General features: G+C 38.8%; 2 protein-coding genes across 5 annotated transcripts in view; one reads left to right on the top strand and one right to left on the bottom strand.

Moving 5' to 3' along the window:
- The window catches only part of filip1l (filamin A interacting protein 1-like), a 45,504-nt gene extending 41,359 nt beyond the window's left edge, over nucleotides 1-4,145 (top strand). For both annotated transcript variants that reach the window (XM_025062485.1, XM_025062486.1), the window contains one exon: nucleotides 869-4,145. In XM_025062485.1, the coding sequence (XP_024918253.1) occupies nucleotides 869-3,728 (2,860 nt within the window). In that variant the 3' untranslated portion in view covers nucleotides 3,729-4,145. The remainder of the gene's footprint in view (nucleotides 1-868) is intronic.
- The window catches only part of ect2l (epithelial cell transforming 2 like), an 18,089-nt gene continuing 2,682 nt past the window's right edge, over nucleotides 3,898-19,304 (bottom strand). For all 3 annotated transcript variants that reach the window (XM_008324604.3, XM_025062483.1, XM_025062484.1), the window contains exons 5-26: nucleotides 17,378-17,515; nucleotides 16,740-16,852; nucleotides 16,468-16,630; nucleotides 16,139-16,394; nucleotides 15,880-16,066; nucleotides 15,558-15,684; nucleotides 15,300-15,465; nucleotides 14,468-14,596; nucleotides 14,299-14,391; nucleotides 13,828-14,034; nucleotides 13,650-13,753; nucleotides 13,432-13,569; nucleotides 13,257-13,343; nucleotides 12,788-12,897; nucleotides 12,550-12,697; nucleotides 12,372-12,445; nucleotides 11,943-12,099; nucleotides 11,325-11,390; nucleotides 11,141-11,229; nucleotides 10,863-11,035; nucleotides 9,475-10,781; nucleotides 3,898-7,993 (exon numbers count right to left, since the gene is read on the bottom strand). In XM_008324604.3, the coding sequence (XP_008322826.2) occupies nucleotides 10,648-10,781; nucleotides 10,863-11,035; nucleotides 11,141-11,229; nucleotides 11,325-11,390; nucleotides 11,943-12,099; nucleotides 12,372-12,445; nucleotides 12,550-12,697; nucleotides 12,788-12,897; nucleotides 13,257-13,343; nucleotides 13,432-13,569; nucleotides 13,650-13,753; nucleotides 13,828-14,034; nucleotides 14,299-14,391; nucleotides 14,468-14,596; nucleotides 15,300-15,465; nucleotides 15,558-15,684; nucleotides 15,880-16,066; nucleotides 16,139-16,394; nucleotides 16,468-16,630; nucleotides 16,740-16,852; nucleotides 17,378-17,515 (2,859 nt within the window). In that variant the 3' untranslated portion in view covers nucleotides 3,898-7,993; nucleotides 9,475-10,647. The remainder of the gene's footprint in view (nucleotides 7,994-9,474; nucleotides 10,782-10,862; nucleotides 11,036-11,140; nucleotides 11,230-11,324; nucleotides 11,391-11,942; nucleotides 12,100-12,371; nucleotides 12,446-12,549; nucleotides 12,698-12,787; nucleotides 12,898-13,256; nucleotides 13,344-13,431; nucleotides 13,570-13,649; nucleotides 13,754-13,827; nucleotides 14,035-14,298; nucleotides 14,392-14,467; nucleotides 14,597-15,299; nucleotides 15,466-15,557; nucleotides 15,685-15,879; nucleotides 16,067-16,138; nucleotides 16,395-16,467; nucleotides 16,631-16,739; nucleotides 16,853-17,377; nucleotides 17,516-19,304) is intronic.

Below are 19,304 nucleotides of genomic sequence, written 5' to 3'. Positions count from 1 at the left end.
TACGTGCATACAGACACACTGCAGCCACAACATCACCAGGACTCAGGAAGTAGGCACTTTGTCCTTTGGTGGTCTTTTAGCTGAGTCCAGTGTCTCCAGTGCAGCATAGGTTAACATGTTGTGTTTACAACAATAAATTATATGCTGTAGCACTAGATTTAAACAACTACTAGTGGTTCTAGAGTTAGGGCAAACTTTTGTTAGCTCAAGTCAGGGATAAATATTGTTCATGCATTTTATTGTTGAAACAGAAATAAATCAAACTTGAATTAACATTGTGAAAGAAACACATAAACACCAAGAGTTATCTATGCTAATTGTTTGCACAAAAAGATAAAACCAAAAGGTTAAAGCCTTTTACAAAACTGTTTGGAAAAAAGATTTACAAGATTGCGGCTTTGATCATCTCAGAGTTTAACATTTTGGAACTTGTCATGTTTTTTTTTCTTTCTTAGTCCCCAAAAAAACTTTACCGAACTCATGGTAAACCCTTGAAATTAGTGTTGGAATTGCAGCAATTTTTAAAATAAAGGATGGATATGTGCAGCTTGGACTCAGATTTCCCAAACTGTATGAAAAAATATTTGGCAACACCAAACGTATTATAGACTACCAACCTGAAAGAAGTTTATAATGCGTTAAACCTTTCATGACATCACACTTTAAATGTTGCCAGAAAATAAAACCAGGAAAATAAAGAGTTTATGCAATCATTTAGAGATGACTGAAGGAAAATGGCAGTAGGAGTAGAGATGCTGCGAAATCAAAGTGCACCTGGAGTAGAGACTAATGTCTACGTGTTAAAATCATACATTGAAATCTTCATTGGGCCGCCTAAATTTAACTATAGTCTTTCTTTCTCTTTCAGATTGAAGCTGTTAATTGACCAGGAAAAAGCCTACCAGGAACGTAAAGATGAGGAGAACAACAAAAAAATCACAGGCTTGAAGGAAGAGCTGACAAAACTCAAGTCATTTGCGTTGATGGTCGTGGATGAACAGCAGCGACTCACTGAACACCTGAATCAACAAACAGCAAAAGTACAAGAACTGACTGCCAGTGCTTCAAAAACCCAGGAAGAGCTGAGTTCCGCTAATGCCCGTCTGCTGGAGGAGGAGCAAAAGGTGATTCGCCTGGAATCTGATCTGCGTGACCAAGCTTCTCGATACCATCTGGAAAAAGAAGCCATGACTGCCAAACTGACCAGCGAGGATGTCCAGAGCAGGCAGTTGCGCCAGAAGCTGTCTGCCCTCAGCAGGCAGCTGGATGAGTTGGAGGAGACCAACAAAACCCTGCGCAGAGCAGAGGACGAACTGCAAGAGCTAAGGGATAAAATTAGCCGTAGTGAGTGTGGAAATTCTAGCCTCATGTCTGAGCTTGAAGAACTGCGAAAAAGGGTTCTTGAGATGGAGGGGAAAGATGAAGAGTTGATCAGAATGGAGGACCACTGCAGGGACCTCAACAAGAAACTGGAGAAGGAGGCCAACCAAAGTCGAGGACTGAAGGTTGAAGTTGATAAGCTGAACCACAGGATAATGGACTTGGAAAAACTGGAGGATGCATTCACCAAGAGCATGCAGGAGTGCAACTCACTCAAAAGTAACCTGGAGAAGGAGAAGACAGTGTCAAAGATTCTGAGCAGTGAGCTGGAGACTCTTAAAGTAAGAGTCAAGGAAATGGAAGCATCTGAAACCCAGCTTGGAAAAACAGAGCAGACATTGAAGGAAGATTTAACTAAGTTAAAAACTCTGACAGTCATGCTGGTGGATGAGAGGAAGTCAATGGCAGAAAGGCTGAAACAAATGGAGAACAAGGTCCAAAACAGCACTGGCAAACTTCAGGCAGAGCAAGACAAAGTGACATCAGTCACAGAGAAGCTCATTGAGGAGAGCAAGAAAGCACTTAGGTCCAAGGCTGAGCTAGAAGAGAAAATGTGCAGTGCTACAAAGGAAAGAGATGACTTGAAAGCCAAGTTGAAGGTCGAAGAGGAAAAAAGCAAAGACTTGGATTCAAAGATCAACATGATGAAGAAAAGGCTGCAATCACTGGAGACCATAGAAAGGGAATACCTGAGGAGCAAAGTCAAGGAGGAGCACATCAAGAGCCCCATCGCTAACCGTTTCCAACAGGAGGATAACAAAGTCAAAGATTTGACGCAGGAAGTTGAACGCCTCAAGCGTAAACTGACGGACATGAAAGTGGTGGAAAGTGATTCCTTAAAAACGGAGGACTTTGAATCACTGGAGAAGAAATTCAACAATGAACAAGAAAAAGCCAAAGCACTGATGGAAGAGCTGGAAGCTTCCAGAAGGGAAATTTCCAAATATCAACTTGCTGAGAAGAAAGAGTGCAACCAAGAGCATGTCCTTTACAAGCGCCTTAAGGAAGAAGAGGCAAAGTCCAGCCATCTGACCAGGGAGGTTGCAGCTCTCAAGGAGAAAATTCATGACTACATGGGAACAGAGGATTCGATTTGTCGCATGAAGACCGACCACTCTACACTGCAGCGGAAACTGACCCAGCAGGAGGTCAGAAACAAAGAGCTGGCGAGGGAAATGGAGACGCTCAACCGAGAACTGGAAAGGTACAGGCGATTTAGCAAAAGTCTTCGTCCTGGAATGAGTGGTAGACGCTTCTCAGACCTCCATGTCTCCACTAAGGAAGTTCAGACTGATCCACTGGATCTGGTGCCACTTGATTGCAAGATGGCAGCACCGCTGGAACGTGCTGTGGTTAATGGCAAACTATATGATGAGCGTGAATCTGAGGAGAATGCAAATTATAGCAATGAGCTCCAGCTCCCCAAATGTAGCACCTCAATGATAAACAATGTCAATAACCTAAACAACAACATGAGAAGAGCACGTGTCCCATTCCTTACAAACAAGGACGGCACTCTTCAGGTAAATGGTAAAGTGCAACCTCGGCAAAACGGCAACCACGTGCAGTCTGAAGATGTAGTGTTGACCCACAGCCCTGGTCAACCTCTGCATATTAAAGTTACACCAGACCATGGACACAACATCGCAACACTGGAGATAACCAGCCCAACTGCTGAAAGCACCCAGTCCTTCACCAGCACTGCTGTCATACCTACTAGTGGAGGTCCACCAAAACAGAGAATCACCATCATCCATAATGCTTCTCTTTCCCCAAATGCAAAATCAGTTTCCCCTACAACTAAATCTAAGGGTTCCCCTGTGTCTGAGGAGCTGTGTTCTCCAGACAGGGCCCTCTCACCTTTCACTATGATGGCATATTCCAGAGCAATGACACCAGACTCCTGTGGTTCTCTAACACCAGACAGAGCCATGTCCCCTATACAGATTGTGTCAGTCACCACAGGCACCCCTGATCGCTCCTTCTCCACAGAGCCCGTGGAGGTTGTTGGAGGACACGCAGTTTTCCGTGTCACCCCCGAAAGACAACAAGCAGGCAACTGGCAGGTACAGAGGTCCAACAGCTCGGGACCAAATGTCATAACCACAGAAGACAACAAAATCCACATTCACTTAGGCTCCCCTTTCATTCAGAGCATTAGCAGCACAACACAAACGCTGAGTCCGTGTCACACACCCGGACTCCCAGAGCCAAGGACTCAGGTGCTGGCAAACTGCAGCACGCCTACTCACACCAAGGTCAACAACAAAATCACAAGTAGCATCATGATTAAGCCCACCTCCAGCCCAATCCAAAGGCCATCACAGATTACAGTAAGTAACGACTGACCCGAAAACCACCAAATTCCTTCATCCCATCCTGTGTTACTTAATCTACCCATTACATCCAAGACCCCACAACCCCAAACTCTAGACATTTTCTTTGATGCTTGAGCTTAAACTGAAGTTTGAATGTCTGTCATTTTTATTTTGGTTGGTTGGTTGACTTGCTTGGTTCTGTGTGATTAAGTCAAACCATTGTTTGCCTGCATGAAAAAAAGAACACACTTTATTTGACACCACACCAGGTATGATTTTAACTTATGTGCACTTACTGTATTGTACTCCAGGTGGCACATTTGTGCCATATAGTCAGCCTACTCACACTGATGTATCATATATCAGTTTTTATACAATTCATATTACACAAGTGCATCACAATTACATTGTCTGTCTGTCTCTCCCAATATTAAAGTGTGCAAAAAAGAAAGTGTTTTTGTTCAGTCTGTCATCCAGTGCTTGCCAACCTTATTTTGTTTTCACTAAAATCCGGCATGTTGTTGGTTGTTTAAAAGTCAGAAATATTAATTACCAATTACAAGAAAATGCAATTGAAATCATTAGTTTGCCTTGTTTTTTGTTATATATTTTGATGCATGCACAGTAACTATTTAACACTCAGAAGTTTAATTTACTATAAATAAATTAAAATCATATCAGGTTTAACCATAAACATCCCATTATATTATCACCAAACTCATAAGGTCCTCACAAATGTTCTCCTGCTGATGTCATGTTTTTTTTGTTTTGTTTTGTTTTGTTTTTTTCATTTTCATCGGCCGTAGAAGAAAAAGGAAAAAAAACAGTGACCCAGAATGAGCAGCTTGTTTTTCTTCAATGATACAGTGGAAACTCTTCCCTAAACCTTTAAACCTTGGAGATTTGGTGCACGATGTTGCTTTTGGATCAGAGTTTTGTATTTAGAAAAGATGAAAGTTGGTAAAATTACAGACCTGCAGTGGACTTTTAAAAAACAGACTGTTAATGTATTTAAAATAATTTTAGAGTCAATCCTGTAGTTTTAAATACACCATGTGTATGTCTGTGGCTTTAATATCTTAAATAGTTTCTGAATGTTAACGTGTCCTTAGTAAAAACACTGCAGCCTTAAAAAAAAACCACTTCATTAGGCAACATTGGTATTTGTAATCTCAGAAAAATAAACCTATATGGCGAGGTCTTAATAAAATATATGTAGTATAACATCTGTTATAAATGTACAGGTGTACTGTACATACTGTCAGGTACTTGACTTTTTGTGGTTTATTAGTTCTTTCTTTTAAAAAATGTATATATTTTAACAGGCTAATTTTAGTTAATATTAGCTAACTTTTAGTTACTTGAATATATCGTTCTATATATTCCAATATTTATTTTTGTTTATTTTTTGTCTTACATCGAGCCTGTTAATATTTTGTACGATTTCTTTAGTTTTTGGCTTTCACTAACTAGCTTTGTGTTAATTTATTAAATAAGCTACTTAAGAACAAAATTGCTGAGGTTCATGAAGTAAAAGAAAACCCAAGTCTAACTCTTTTTTTATCCATACCTAAAACTAATTTAATCCAGTTTCTTTAATAACTTCTTTGGGTAACAACCCACCATTGGATGCGCACTAATTCACCCTACACTATGACGGTACAAAAATATGGTTGAACAAGATAAAAATGGTAATTATACAAAAGTTCAAACCTCTGTGTCATTAAGATGGAAGGAGACAACTGCTGCAAATAAAACCCACAAACGAGGAGACAATAAAATCGAAGCATTAAATTGAGTGAGTGGGAAGGAACGCAGCTGGAGAAACCGGATCCACACCAGTCTGAGTGTGACAAAAATGATGCAGTGGCTAAAACAAGATGCTATTCATTAAAACTCGAGGAAAAGCATCCAGCAGCTGGGAAACACTGTCTGCGACCTCAATTAAACCCTGACTCACTTTCTGCGCCCTATCCATCCATTTAAGTGCACTCAACTGGCTCAGCCTGGCGAGGAAAGAGAAGCAGATCTGTGCCAGACTGACAGAAGGACGATTAGGTGACACTCTGGAGGATAAAGGACTGCTTTGGTTGGCTGAAAGTGAGGTTTTAATCATCAGGGGGAGGGGGTTAAAAAGTTTGGAGTCAAAAAACAGAATTAATTTAATACAATGTTTCAGAAAAAGAGCAAACTCGAAAAAGAAAAGCCAAACAGCACATTAGAAATTCAAGGTGTGAGTAGAAGTGTAGCTGAGGATGTATTTCCTTATTTTTAGACACATGGTGATGAGGCATCGTAAAGCAAAGAAGATGGGGGAAAACTGGCATAAACAAAGGACTTTGAACTGTATGTGAATGTGTGGATGCTGTAAATGTGTTCTTTTACCCTCTGCAACCAAAACAAACCCAGTGTTTGTTCGTCATGGCAACTGCCTTGCCCTGTTAACACAGCGGAGGAAGTACTTAGCTGAACTCCTGCTGCAACACTGATGTATGAGAGAAAAAAAAATGTACATGCACATTAAGGGCTCTTTTTTTCCATGAAGAAAATCAACCAAAATCCCCATATGACGCTATGGGCCCCCATACCCATTTTCTGCCCCATTAACTCTGCTGAAATACAGGCCCCTACTAATGTTCTGATTCATATCCAGATGAATATTTGAGGATAGAGTTCACTGGGGATTTGGGTTAATTTTCAAAACCTCCCCATCAAAAATTCCCCAAGAACATTTTTTAATGGGAACTATGTTACTGTTTGTGATAAAACTCATGGAAATACTTCTATTTATGTAAAAATTTAAAACTGAGATCGAAAATCTACTAAGAAATTAGCCAACATTTCAAAGTTCAAAATAAGAACTAAAAGTTCTAGTTCAAAAACTAAAGGTAGAAATCAAAGTAAGAACATGAAATAATAAGACAAGTTAGGTAGGAGGTAGGAAATAAAAGTTTATTTCCAGAAATAGCTTGAGGTAAGCTAGGAATGTAGAAAAAACTAGTAAAAAAACAAAACATATCGAGCAAACTAAAACTGCAGCCAAAAATAAATGATTGTTATCAAATCGTGTAGGTAAGCTTTCATAGAAATTCAGGTATGATATTATAAAAAATAAATAAACAAAATGACAATTAGGTTGCTCAAAAACTGTACTCTTGGCAAAGCATAGCCTAGTTTTTTTCAGCGTAACTGCTGCTGACGTGTTCTTCATACCTAAGGAAACATCGCATCACACTTACTGTAAACAGGATACGGGTTCTGTACTAGTCCAAAAGTGATGTACTGTAATCTATGACCTCATTGTCTGCACACGATGCTGCTGCTGCTACTGCTTCTTGTAAACACACTGATTTAAACCTGACTGTACCACAAAGCATGAAGGTTGTTTAAAGAATTTTGGAAAACACAAGCTTGTCTTTTATGTTTTCTCCAGCAAAAACAAGTGCTGCCTCCTGGAAAACATGAACTTGTTCTATTCTTTTATGTAATTTTATTCCTCTTACAAATAAACAGATCTATTCTTTTCTAACGCCAAACCTATTTAATAATTTTATAATTTAATGTGTTTTTTCTATGAAAAAATGAAATGTAGTGATTGTTCTGCACTTGTACAATGTTTTTCTGGCCTCGGAGACAACACAGAATTTTCCATTTACATCAATTCATTCAACTGTCCTTATCTTACAGCTGCCACAGGCAAATGTGACACATACCCAGTGTATAGACTCATTGGCATGTAGATAATCAAAGAATCCATGACTTTGTCTAATGAGTAAAGGCATTGTGACGTAAATTGTGATTTTTGGCCCTGGTACTCTGAGGCTAATTAACATCCTCTGAACAGTAGATACTCTGTATGGTTTGTTATATTTATTTATCATAGGTACTGCTATTCAACTATGGCACTGCGTTAGATGATTGTCCAATATTTACAATTTGGCTCCCCCTGTTGGTCACAATCTATAGTCTCAAAACTGGGCCACTGAACAACTCAGCCACAGCCATATTTCAGAGTCAAAGCATTTTACATAAACGTATTTTTTCTCTTTCTCTCTCTTTTATTTATTTATTTATTTTTGCTCCAGATACCTCTTGAATCATTCCGACGCCCAGGACCGACCAAGATCCCCAAACCGAAAAGCTACTGCTCCCCGAAAGGGACAAACGGCACAACAGCAAAATTGGGACAGCGAAGCAAGACTCCCCCTCCACCACACAGTCACGTGACGGCAGGGAAGCCCCAGAACCCAACTCAACTGGCTCACAACAACAATCCAAATCTGGCCAATCGCAGACTGTAACGACACAGAGACATGTTTCTTTTTCACATATCTAGGATGAAACATTTCGCTAAGCTAAAGCAAAAATGAGGGATTTGTTCATTTGCATAAAAACATTTTAACGTTTTTTTTTATAAAAAAAAAGAAAGAAAGAAAAGCTAACCCTCGTCTGTGGTGCTCTAAAATACAATATCTTATTGTTTCAATGTGCCAGTAACAATACAATATAAACCATTTTGGAAATAAGGTCAAACTCAAGACTCAAGTTTAATAAATGAGTCATGGAGGAAACCATTGTGTTTGAGGTAAAGCTGCTATATAATGTCATTTGCAGGGAAGCCTGTGTTCATGTGTAGCATTTGTGTCCATCTCTGTTGTGAAATTCAGATAAATAAAAGGCTAGAAATCTATAGCTTTTTAAGGATGTGAAAAATTAAAAAAATAAATCTCATGAAACGAAGGGCAATATTGTACATTAGCATGTTGTAGCCAAGCTCAATGGTAGTGACAATGTTTAAGTAATTAATGATAATTAATGTTATTTCTGTTATTTTGGTTATGAATAAATACTTTTTTATACGTGTTACAAGGAAAAATGACTCTAATCTCAAATGTTTATCAATACCTTTTACTTGTCATAGTATTAGATTATTGGGTTTTAGTATAGATCAATAACTGCACACTGTGTCTGATATAGGAATATCACAATTATAGATTTCCTTTTTAGATTATTGCAGAATTAACATAATACAACGATTATGTTGTATTATGTTAATTCTGGCATCCTCACTGCTCTGTAAACGATAAAACAAAATATGCTACATATGTGCTTTGTATTATTGTCAGAAAACAGATGTGAAGGGCTACAAGACTTGTATCTTTATGCAAAGTCAATCACACAAAATATAAATACATTACTAATTATTGACCTAATATTTGTATTTGTATATCAAACTATCTATTTATATCGGCCTAATTATTAATCCTCCAATGTTTAAGTCATCAATTATGATCTATACCAAATGTTTAGGTTTATTTCAATAGTTTAATCATTTGTCTAATTTAATGTGGTCACATATAAAACGTATATTATTTTGGTTTGTTTTTGACATACACAAATTAGTAATACATGAAACAGATGTCCCATACTGCTGGAAGCACAAGCCCAACGTTTGGAATGGGAGAAAGTAGAAGGAGACAGACCAATAGAGTTTTGTTCTACAGGTCACTGCACACTGACACTGAAACTGTCCGACAAAAAAGATTATGTTAAAATGAAATTAAAAAGCTATAGCCCTCATGTTATGTTTGCATACGAACAATAAAACTTAACGTTAAGGGAATGTTTGTAACTTGTCACGTTGCACTAAGAGCCAAACCCGTGGCCTACTTGTAAACAATTAATTGCAAATGACACAATGACATTTAGAGTCTCACCAATGCAATGTTACGTTAGGAAACAGTGACGTTATTAAATCCAGTTAGTGTGTCTTTACCTTTATTTTGGCGAACATTGTCTGTTGGTTGTCCCGCAGCTGATGAAACATGTTGGACGTATTTCCTCCTTTCACCGGTTTTTCACGGCATACTTTAAATGCTGGCAGGCCGTCACTCACGACGACACCCTGGTCATTTTCCTCTTTAGCCAAAATAATCTCACAAGACTGATGTAATGCGATGTTCGAGGAAATAACTCTTCTTCTACTATTTCCTCCATGTGGTCACTTCTCTTTTCTGCAACTTCCAGGGACCGAAAACAAAGCAACACAAGCAACAACACGCGGGTGTTGTGTAACTTTGTTTTCGTTCCGTTTGAGTTGCACTTAACTATAGTTCCGGCATATTATTATCTGACGGTATAATAGAAACGTTACGATAAATTAACCGCAGCGCTGAATACAGCAATTTATTGTAATATCGAGTAACCTGGACATCGCTTCTGTGATACAAACTTTTTCTTCCCTCTCTGGGATCGTAGTTCACAAAAACGGCATTTCTCTTTAATGTGGAAACCTCGAAAGGTGTGATTTGGACTAATAAACAACAGTTGTATATAACTATGTATATTTTAGAAAAGACAGATGCATGAAATGCCAAGTAAAGACCTAAACACTTGTGCAAGGCAGTGACTAACATTTTTTTTTACCAGATTAATCCTGGTGTAACACACAAAACAAGCAGTTCCTCATGAATAATCACATTTTTATGTGAAAAATTCAATGATGAATTAAAAGGAATGTATCACACAGTAATTTTAAGGTAGTACAGAGAAGTGCAATAGGTGTAATTCAGCCAATGTTCTAGGAATCATTCTAGGGTATTTGAGTTTACTTTTTGAATCTAGTACTTTGGAGCCTTAATAAATAGAAAACTGTGAGCGTACTCATTTTTATAGTAATAATAAATTGTACCATTTTATATGCACAACATTCTGGAGAGAAGCAAAAGATGCTTACTAAGGTAACATGGGATGGGATTGAATCACAACACATCATTTCCTTTTAAATACTGAAAATATATTTAATTAATTTTAAAACAATGATGCCATTTACCACATGCAGGTGGCGCTGTTCATTGGTCAAAGTCATTTTTGTGAGAGAATGTAATTTATAAGTAGGAAGTTGTGTCCAAACCTCCTTGTGTCTTGATGGAGTCTTGTCAAGATGCTGTCAGTGATGTTCATTTAGAGCAGAGTTGATGGTTGAACGCAACACAGACAGGAAGTGATCTCGCATCTCTTCTTTTTCCATGGCACAGACCCAGGAGCGACAAGGACCCTCCAGGACAAAGGCATGGCAAACATCTACACAGAGAGTCTCTAATGAACATTTAATGACATTTAATGAAAAGTGTGAGAATATTAAACTTTTTCACATAGACGTACAGCGGGTGTGTGTGATCTCTCTGACTGTCAGGCTGGTGAGGGCCACAGATGCCAGGAAAGTGTGTGTGCACCGTTTGGTCACTGTGAAGGGTATGTGATGCACATTTCGCCGCGTCAGCAACAAAGCATCATTGAAGAGGAAGAGGCCCACATCAGCCACATGTTCAAAGGTCCTGATCAAGAATGTTTGCAACAACGTCACATATTAAAACTGAATATGTTTTCTTCTAAGTCAAGGCATCATTGTTAGAATGGAGGCAGTCAAGTTTCAGCAGTACCTGAGTGAGTCTGGAATCTTTTCATCTGGACTCCTGAGTAAAGCAGCATCTTGAGTGATGACAAGCTGTCTGTTTGGTTCACTAAGGTTCTGTACAGAAATGCAACAAATGCATACAAAAGCTTTGCTTTTACTGTTAAGTCAAGGGTATAATTTGGAGATATATAACAATGAGGTGTTTTTACAGGACAGCCTTGAATCATCTGCTGTGTTTCCTCCATCACCCTGTCCTTCTCTGTGTTACGCTTTAACTACAAAAGGAGAAAAAAATAAAACCACCATACAAGTCAGCTTGTAGTGACGATTGATAATTAAATAGAGAAGAGCATTGGAGTACAGTATAATGGGCTGAATTGAAATGAATGACAGAAGGGTAACAAAGAGATAAATATGATAAATAAGAGAGGTATACAGAAGGTTAAAGGAGGAAAAGGACTCAAGGACTCAAGGTTCTTTATTGTCATTGCAACACATGTTAGACATGGGATGAACAAAAATAGTTTCCCTGGTCCCGACTCAAGTACAAGTGACAGAGGGGAAGAGTTCAGCGGAAAACAGGATACCATTCAAGACTGGAAGAGAGTAAATTAGCAAATAGCAAAATAGATTGGAGTATTGGCAAAAAAAAAAAGTCAGAACAGACCAGACAAGAGCAGAAAAAAAGTAGTGTAGTATAGTGTAGTCTAAAGTAGGCAAGAGAAGAGCGAAGAAAAAAAGATTTAGGAATAGAGTAGATAAAATTAGAGTAGAGTAGAGTAAGTGGGCAGTGGATCATGTGTACCAGGTATGTGGTAGCGCTGTACCTTGTGTATAAAGCCCCTGTAGCATAGAAGAGTGTTTAAGGCAGAGCAGAGGTGTGTGTGGTCAGGGTGAGTGTCCAGTGTGTGTAGACACAGAGCTTGAAGGAGAGTCACATACTCCTGGATTCTCCACACTGGACACAGCAGCAGCTCCTGCAGGCTTCACAAAGGACACACTTTGTTGTATGGCAGAATAGAAAAATGGAAACATTGGTAGAATAGAAAAATAATAAATAAAAATGTCCGTCCTTGCCCTTGTACTTGCTGACATTATGGCTAGATATTATGGCTAGAGAGAGTTTTTAGCTAATAGCTCCTCTAGACTGGAGTGAAATTACAGGCACTTTTGCAGAAAAACATAAACAAAAGGAATAAATGTAGGTTACCATTGTACATAGTCATATGGGTCTATATAAATCTATATATTAGTACCTCAGCATGTGTGTTGTAAGAGTTCTGTCTACTCTCTTGAGGAATGCACGGAATGCTGGTTTGGTCTCCCGACACTGACACACACACACACACAGTTACAGCAATATCAATCAAATCAAATTCAGCAGAAACATCATGTCGACGTGTGTTGAATACTTAACACCACAGTCTTATTTACCTTGTCAATGGTGCACAATGCAGTGGTGTAGTTGTTGAGGTAGTTGGTGTAAACTCTGAGGCGCGAGCACAGTTTCACAAACACATCTCCAACACACTGCTGTGGCCCCCACTGCTGCAGCCTGGTCTGGAGATCCTCCTGAAACACACTGCAACCAAAACACACAGCTGACAACTTGTGCCCACACAACTGTGTGCACCAAACATATTGATTTTGGTGGGTGTTTGGGTGTGGTCACCTGTTGAGCTCCAGTATCTGTGTCACAGGGTTAAAGATGATCTGGATGTCGGCATAGTTGAGAATGGTACGGTTGGAGTTTAGAGCAGCTGCTAAAGGCTCCAGATAGACCTTTGACACAGAACAGAAACAAGTATTCATTTCTGTTGTTTTGGTTGTCATTTAGGGGAATATGTGTATGTATATGTATGCATACATATGAAATCATCTTGAGCTTCCCAGCACCAGGGTGGTAAATAAGATGGCCTCATTTTTAAGAGTGCAGATGTAGTGGAGGAAAGAGAAGGAAATGGAACAGCAGATGGACAGACAGATTAGGGCAGTATTTGAAGGGATGAAGAGAAATAATTAAAAATTAGAAAGAATAGAAAAATTAAAAAGATAATTTGTCTTATTAGGAAAATATAAACCATCTTATATCAAATACCCAGAAGTCACTGTTTAAACATGGCATTCTCATGTCTACTCACCTTTACGACAGCGCTCAGCTTCCCCAGATAAAGGCCTTCACTGTGGTGCAGCTCTTTTGTAATCAAACCTCTCCAGTCCAGCAATGTCTAGCAATAAACACAACATTCTTGACATCTTAACAAAAATACTAATTTCACTTTTTCTGGGGGAAATTCATATACAAAGTGTACACACTAGAGGCAGATCAGATTGGTTTCCCCGTGGGGCTGGCAGTGGCAATGAGAAATCAGCTGCTCTTGTGGTTCCATCTTCAGAGTCCTTCCTTTCACTCCATCCTGTCAGAAATGATGCAAGAAACTCCAGGGGTCTGGTCTGAGGGAAGACAACGATAAATGTACAGCTCATTTGAAGAACTGGTTAATTTTTTTCGTATATTTCCATGTTATTCAAACCTCTTTCTGTGCAGTGAGAATAGTCAGTCCCTCAGTGAGAGCCTCACTTAGCTGTTTGGACACCAATATTTCCTCTAGGTGAATTTTCTCCCACAAAAAATTCCCTGTAGACAGTTTAGGGATGTTTCAGATATTGACAGGTACATGTGAATCGACTGTGTGTGTGTGTGAAGCTCACCTAGCGCTCGGCCTCTGCCCTGGGAGCTGATCTTCTTCAGCTGTAGTCCAAGGTAGACCCTCAGTTCCTCCAGAGCCTCCTCCACCCACCTGGACTGGGTGCACCAGCTCTGCAGGACACTGTTCCACACATACTGAAGGGCTGGAGATGCTGAGTGATCCTGACACTGACCGGTGAACATGCTGCTGTCTGTCCACTCACCTAAAACTGGAGGACGAAGAACATGGTCTTGTATTGAAACCATTATGAACAATGATACATATCATAACTTTGTATTTAAAATACCAAGGTAAGTATTCAACATATCTTTTACTGTAACTGTTCAGTAATGTTTAGCTACTGGTCCTCTCATGGAAAAATTGAATGCTTTTTTTTTCTTTGATTTGTTTGACTTTTGCTCATTACCATGTTGTAGACAAGATTTACTGGTGATTTTGATGATTTTATTCATCTGACAGAAGGTCAACATACTGTTCTGGAAACTTCCAGTTGCCAGACCCATGGGGGCACAAACCTCCAGTCCAGTGAGAGTGGACAGAGTTTGGATTAGAGTGACTCCTGAAGCTATGAGAGAAAATAAGACTTAGAAAATACTATAAAAACTACAAGGACTTGGTTGTGTGCCCTAATGTTCACTTACCAGACGCAGCCAATGGGGAGAAGATGTCAATCCATCCCTTGTCCTCAGAGCCAGCCACCCAGCGACTCAGTTTTTCCCAGAATTCCCGATGATCAGTGTTCAGCACTGTCTTTTCTGACATGGTACTATCTGAAGGGTTACAGTCGAGCCCATATTGGGTCCAATGATAACAATAATAATAGTAATCAAAGTGGAGTAAAATTTAAAAAAAATACTATTAGGTTATATTAAGTTTAATTTAAAAAGGAAGGCTAAAGGTTATTTAGAAAATGAGTTAAATTGCCGCAGTTAGTAAACCTAGGGGTGTTAAGCAGGTTTGTTTATGATACTTTACTTTAGGGTCCACATTTTCAAAGCAGAGTTATTTTGTTGTATATTATTTTAACTTTGTAGGCATTTTTGGTCAACATTTGGCATTCCACCAATTTAACTTTTAAATGATTTTGGCTTATCTTAAATATTTCTTTTTTATTTTGGGAAACAGTGTTTGTTAGCATTAGCTAATGCTAATTTCTTTGTCAAATGTTGGCTATAGCTTATTTGTTTTATGTAATTATTTTTGTTATTAATGGCATATTTTTTGATAAATTCAAGCAATTTCTGGGTCTTATTCTGATACTCCTTCAAGCTGTATTTTAAGCGAGCTTCGTGATAACACCTTTTTGTTTGCTTTTCTTAGCAAGGTATGGTGATATTTCTTAACTATTTTTATTTATTTATCCAACTAAGTTATAGCCACTGCATACATTACTTAATTGATGTATTTCTTGTTTCTACTAATAAGTATTGTCAAATTCAAGTCAGAGAAAAATACAAAATAAATAATTCTTACTTTGTAGCAAATGAACTTCCTCTGTTCCTCCTGGAGTTAAGACACCTATCCTCTGAAAACTCTGCCCACAAGTCGCCCTCTCCACCTGGGTTACCAGATCTTTCAGGGTCCCTCTGTGATCATACAGGACCACCATGACTTCTGCCTTAACGCCACTCAGCAGCAACTAGATAAAAAAGTAGAAACATACCTTTTCTTCCACTATAGGAGTGTCTTTGTTCTACTTTAGATTAGGGTATCTGTGCGTATACTTCTTACTTCATAAGCAGGTATTCTGTTGGAGATCATTAGTAACAGTACAGGTGATGTGTGATGGACTGTCTGAGACATCTGAGGGCTGCAGACAAAGGAGGTCAGTGCTCCACAGGCTTTGTTCACACCTCCACTAAGAAAGAGAACACAAGGCTGTTAGGGTTTCAGGGTTTTGGGACAAACCACAGTTTCCTGTTAGTTAACTAATTTAATGTAATTTACTTTTTTAATATTTGTTTTTCCATGGTTTAGAAAAATACAAAGTATATGATCTATATAACACAGTGCTTTTGCACACAATCAGTCACTTTTACAATATGAGGGTCACCTGATGGAGACTGAGGCCTGAATGCTCTGAGCAGAAGATGTGACTTGTCCTTCATCCAGGCTGAGTCGGGACAGAGAAGGCCATGAACTCATTAGACTCATCGCAGAGTTTGGTCTCAGGGTTTTGGTGCTCCCTCCTCCACCCTTATTGTAACTGCCCCAGGCTCTCCTGGTCCTTAAAATAAGTCCTGTGAAGGTAAGGGTGATTATAAAAAAAAGGCTCTATTATTGTTACTACAACCTGGTCATTTTGTTCCTACCCTTTTCTTCATGAAGCTTATCCCTGAGCATCTGCCTGAACCTCCTCCCGTCTTTCCTCTCCTCCTCTTCTTCAGTCAGTTTCATACTTTGCTGGATAAGGTGTCCATATTGCTGAGCTGCTTCCCTGGGAGTCAGCCAGTCCAAAGTGGACATGCAGGAGACGTAGTGGTTCTTCCAAGCTCCATATTCCTTTTCTCTTGGAGCATAAGGAAGGAACCAGCCTCTTCGAATGCACCTGCTCGCCCAGATACAGTCCTGAGGAGGAGAAGACAGTGACAGGATCATTGGAACCACAACCTTAAATATCACTGCTGTCTGAGCTTCTCACCTGCTCAGCCAGGAACATCCAGTGCCAGCTGACCTGAGCCGCAGCACAGAGGTCACGGGGAGAGAGGAAGGACATCACATACAGAGAGAGGAACCGGGGCAGGACAGAGGTGAAGTCCACCTTGGTGACAGGAACCGTTTCTATCAGAATGTCTCTACAGTACCTGTTCAGAGGATCAGGAGATGGTCATAGCAAAGTTCTGTGGTAGAACTATGGTAGAGATGAATAGTGAATGAAGCCATTGGTGATGTAAGCAGTAGTATTGGTCATACTTGAGTTGTGACTTGGTGCAGCACTGGAGCAGAGACAGCAGCAGGTGTTTCCTCTGTTTGTCAGTCCACAGATGGAACCAGTGCAGCACCAGGGTGGTCCTCTCCTCAAATAACTGCAAACGAATAGCTGGGGTCTCAAACAGAAAATTCAACACTGTTTCTATCACTATAGTAAATGCAAGGTTCAACTTTACTGTCAATGTATGTAGTACACAGCGGAAATACACATAGAATCACTAATTCATACTATACTTTTTAATCAGTTTCAGTAGAATTTTTATTTATCAATCCAGTAAAACCTTAGAGGTGAAATGTCTTCAAAAAACCTACTTTGTCCAGTTGCTTTCAATGTAACTATTTTTTGGATATTAATTTATTATTTATTAAGCCCTACCTGCCACTTTATTTCTTCTACTTATCCTAGTCATTGTCTTAAAGCTATATGACTGTAAAGTATCCAGTAAATTTTTATTTCTTTAGCATTTTTCGGTAATTTCGATTGTCAAGTTAACCAAAAATGACAACGTTCCCATTTTGTGGTTTGTGATGTTTTGCAATTTACTGTCACCTAGTGGCTTTTATGAAATAAAAACATATTGTCTATTTCATAAAGATGGTGATGCGCATGTGTGTTTGACCTGAAGGTTGCTCTGCTTGTTATTCAGTGGAGTCCAGGAGCTGAAGACGGTTCTAGATGCAGGTCTTGGTGGCTCATAGTCAGTTCCACGGAGCTGCCAACGCTTTACTGAGTGAGGAGTCGGCGTCAGGTCCATGTCCTGTAGTTCAGAGTAGGTAGAACCCTTCAGTTCTATTTTAACTCCACAAATCAAGACACTGTTTTAAGATATGATGCTGTGAAACTAGAACTGACTGCAAACACCTTCGACTGTGCTGCTCACTGGTCACCATGGAGACGCATCAACACAAGCATGAGCAGCACATTCCTTCACATCACCTAGTTCAAGCTGACCCCACTCAAGTCAAAGCCATCAAACCCCAAAGTGTTAATCAAGGTGATAATCCAGCCCTTTTCTCTATGAATTATGTCTCAGCCATTTTTAGCAGAACTTTAAGCTACTCACCGTAGTATCTGCCTGTTTTAGCTAACCTTTTTAGATTCATTTAAAGAGTTGTCCAACTTCATGTAATTTCTGTGCCATCTTTGTTTTATTTTTATTTTGGTTATCTTTCACTGTCTATTTTAAACATTCCTATTCATGCTATTTTAATAATATCAACTAATAATCTAACAATCTTTTAAACAAATTTGTGATTGAAATAATAGTTAATTTAGCATAGTTTGGACCTTCACTTTAGATTTTAAGCGATAAATAGAAACTTGATACTTAAGAAGTATAAATAGGCATGTTGTCGTTGTTTATAAATTGTTCTGAGCTTCTTTTGTATTGCTATATTTTTTTAATTTTTCATAATTCTATCCTTAGTTGATATATTGTAAAACGTGACAACAGCACCACTGGCTTGGTTTAAGTTCATTATATAGAGAAAAACACAAATGAATCTACTCATGCAGTGTTACCAGATTTAAAACATTGACCAGGTTTCATATTCCACCTTGTCATTATAAACAATGACATGGACAAGATCGTATTTTAGCTTCAAGAGAAAGGTCCATTTATGTACAAATGTTAACAAACAAGAGTAAGTCAACATATTTATTCATCAACCAATAAAAACAGTCAAAGCATTCGTTGAGAATCCCCACAACAACATGGGTTAAATATAGTAAAAAGTGACAAAGTAAAGAAGGATTTACAATCAAAGCAGCATCATATGATTGGATTATTAATTCACTCAACATACAAGAAAAGTAAGGCAAAAATGATTGAACTAGAAAATATTAAGGCATGGGTTACAATGTTGAGATTTGAAGGTAAAGTTTAAGAATTTTCCCCAGCATTTTAATGAAAAAACAACAACAACAACAACACTAGTTATTAATGTGTTGTATGGATAATGTGCAAATAGGTTACTGAACACTCAGTGTGCTGGATGTCATGTCAGGCCACTTACATGGAGCAATCACAACAAGAAGCTCACTCACTACTGTCTGAATCCCCTGTGATTAATACATGTTACTTTGGTTGATTCCATTAGTTTTGCTCAAATGTATTCAGACCAGGAAGTACAATAAATACAACTGCAGATCATTCTCTGCAGTCTGTGTTGAGCTTGATGTTTCAGAGACATTGACTTACCTGGGATAATGTGTCACAAAGTGCAAAATTAGTGACTTTATACATGACTAATAAACCCAGACAAAGGTGTACTCTTTGAGAAACTAAATCAGTAAAACTTAATAGACTCATAGCTCAACAATCCATGGTCACCCTTTTTGATTCATGGTAACATGTTTCGGATGAGCAGATCATTGGAGCAGGTGCACGCTGTGCCTAGAAGCTATAACTTTGCAATCCCACCTAAGGGCATGAAGGTCATGCACATTCAGCAGTAGTTTCTTGGTCATGATAGTAGTATCTTTCACCGTGAGAAACCAAATTCTTTTTCGTTTTGATTGATTCTCAGTGTATCAACTTATCTGGA

Source organism: Cynoglossus semilaevis, chromosome 14 (assembly GCF_000523025.1).
Source record: "Cynoglossus semilaevis isolate Cse_v1.0 chromosome 14, Cse_v1.0, whole genome shotgun sequence".
In the NCBI taxonomy this organism is placed as follows: Eukaryota; Metazoa; Chordata; class Actinopteri; order Pleuronectiformes; family Cynoglossidae; genus Cynoglossus; species Cynoglossus semilaevis.
The sequence above is the reverse complement of the archived record's forward strand: the minus strand, read 5'-3'. Positions and strand labels throughout refer to the sequence as shown.